The sequence below is a fragment of the Pistacia vera genome, unplaced genomic scaffold (genome assembly GCF_008641045.1).
Source record: "Pistacia vera cultivar Batoury unplaced genomic scaffold, PisVer_v2 Contig649, whole genome shotgun sequence".
Taxonomy (NCBI): domain Eukaryota; kingdom Viridiplantae; phylum Streptophyta; class Magnoliopsida; order Sapindales; family Anacardiaceae; genus Pistacia; species Pistacia vera.
This window is the reverse complement of record NW_022196500.1, coordinates 264911-267653: the sequence shown is the minus strand read 5'-3', so window position 1 is coordinate 267653 and position 2743 is coordinate 264911. Positions and strand designations below refer to the sequence as shown.

Sequence of the window (2743 nt, the reverse complement as noted above, 5' to 3'; positions counted from 1 at the left end):
TTTATGCACTTAAGAAGTAGCTTGAGACATAGTAGAGAATTTGAGTATAAGCTACTTTAAGAGTAAAGAGAAAGAGAGAATGAGCACTAGAGAATAAAGAGAAAAGAGAATAGAGTAGGTTGTGCGATGGGGAACCCGTGAGTAATGGGTAGAGTATTCCCGCATGTACGCCGCATTGAGAGAGCAGCATGAGTATGAGAGAGAAAAGTGGTGTAGCCCGTGAGAGTGCATGTAGATGAAGGCTATACCCGAGTACCCGAGAGAGAGAGAGTATACACTCACATGGCCAAGGGTTCCGAATCCATGCATAACCGAGTCTGATCGGCTAGAATGAGTAGAAGTCACGTAGAGTGGGAGTGAGTCCCGGCCATGCCTCCGGTAAGATGAGGCCGTGACTACTAGAGAGAGAGTTAGTAAAAAGAGTTATGAGAAAGAGAAAGTAGTGAGAAGTATAAAGAGAGAGTAAATGAGAATTGTAAGGAAAGAATTAGAGAGAGAGTTACGGGGATAGATGAGTAGAGGATTTACTTACTGAGCATTAGTTGTGCTCACCCCATTGTTTTCTATGTTTTGCAGGATCTAGGTGAGGACACGGTCGGATGGGCGTCGGCAAGCGAAGGGAAATGGCTACACTGTCCCTCTTGTTTTTGATGTTTTTGTACATGTTACAATGTTTGTGTAAAGAATATCTATGTACATATATATGTTTAATAAAAGAAAAAATTTGGGCCCAAGTATTTATGCTATTTTTATGTGTTTTCATTATGTGCATATTTTATGAGTATTTGAATAGAATGGAGTTATTACAACCTTAGGGACCAAAGCAATCCTGGTAGCATTAACACATCTTGGCATTTCATTAGTAACAAAGAAATATCTCACCGTATCTCTGAAATCTGTACTAATAATCTCCCATGCCCGCTTAAAAAAACAAAGAAGTGTATCCATCTGGACCAGGGGCTTTATCATCCGGGATAGAGAATAAAGCAGTCCTAATCTATCATCAGTGATAGGAGCAGTCAAGGGAGAAATCATATCAGAAGGAATATGCCTAGAAAAATACCTGGAAGCCTCTACGATCTGAGGTTGAGTAGGGGTAGCAAGAAGATCCTAAAAAAAACCCACTACCAAGCGCCCTAAACCCCAGTAATATGAGTACCATTCCCATTAGTCAAACTATGGATGCGGTTCCGAACCTGCCTGTGGATCAATGACATATGGAAGAACTTAGTATTCTAATCCCCTAAATTCAACCACTGAACACGAGATCGCTGCTTAAAAAAAGCCTCCTCATCTCGACAAAGACTGAAATATCGATTGGCAAGGTTCCTCTCCTGAGAGATACACTCAGTAGAAAGGGGGTCCCGGTCCAAATTTGCTTGGGCTGTAGCCCACTGAGCACGAGCCTCAATCACCCTACTAGAGATATGGCTGGAATCCCTAACATGTAGAGATTTGAGCTTCCGTTTCAATAGCCCCAATTTCTGCGTAAGACGGAACATAGGATTGCCTACAATAGGCTCGTCCCAAACTGTCTGAACAATATCCATAAAATTTGCACGATCAACCCAAAAATTTAGAAATTTAAAAGGGGATCGTACCTTGCCACGACGAGAGCCAAACCGGACAACCATAGAGCTATGATCTGAGACATCCCGAGGTTGAAACTCTGAAACTGTGGTCGGCCGATCAATGAACCAAGAAAGCGATGCAAAGACCCAATCGAGCTTCCATAGAATAATCCCATCGCCCTGCTGACTATTATGCCAAGTATACCGAAGCCCAGTAAAAGGAAATCCAATCAACTCAGTATCATGAATACAGTGGCCAAAATCATCCACATAACCATACCACGTAAGATCACCACCCATTCTATCAGAGGCTCCCAAAATGGCATTAAAATCACCCAACACAAGCCATGGTAACCCCTCCGAATCAAACTCCGCCGCCTGATCCCTAAGGAAATCCCACAGGTTGCGGCGATTCCTAAGGTCATTAGAACCATACACAAAGGTAATCCCAAAGGAGAACCCCTTTGAAACATGAGTAACCCTGCAAGTGACCTCCTGAAGAGAGAAATGAAGGCTATCTACAAAGTAAAGAGAAGGATCCCAACATACCAGAATTCGACAGGCAATAGAGTCCATCACATTTGACAAAAACTGCCACGAAGGACAAACTGTCGAGACCACCGACTGTAGATAAGACTGCTGAACCTTAGTTTCCAACAAACCAATCAAACCCAAAGACGAATTAGAAATCCAATTCCTCACCGCGCGTTGTTTCGAGAAGCCGTTAAGGCCTCTAATATTCCAACTCCTTATCATTGGAATTGGGATAGAAACAAGCTATACAATCATTTGCCTAGGCCCCCGCTTTCCCCAGCCCTTCCCCTTTTTCAAGGATCGTAGGGAAATTGATCCAGATAAGGTGGCATCTGGCGTCTAGAGATCATCACTATGCAGAACAAGCGAGGCAAGCCTGTTGAAGGAAGTAGATTGCCTACTCCCAGAACTCATAAGGGAAGCCTGAGTGTTTCCCGTGCAGTTTGTGAAGCCCATAATACGGTCCTGCTAAACTTCAATAGGAAAAGGCGTATCAAGATCCGACCCAAAATCAAAGTTGGAGAATTCACCTCTACTGGCATGAACAGTCTGCTGATATGGGATCAAATCCAAAGAAACATCCCCAACTATAGCTACACTAGAATGCATGGTAGTAGCCCCATCCAGAACTGAAACCC

At 43.3% G+C, this 2743-nt stretch overlaps 1 protein-coding gene across 1 annotated transcript; it reads right to left on the bottom strand.

The window, feature by feature from the left end:
- Positions 1-1235: 1235 nt before the first annotated feature.
- Positions 1236-2327, bottom strand: LOC116111679. Its single transcript, XM_031397823.1, has one exon. It carries the CDS (start codon positions 2325-2327, stop codon positions 1236-1238), a length of 1092 nt encoding a protein of 363 aa, XP_031253683.1.
- Between the last annotated feature and the right edge of the window lie 416 nt (positions 2328-2743).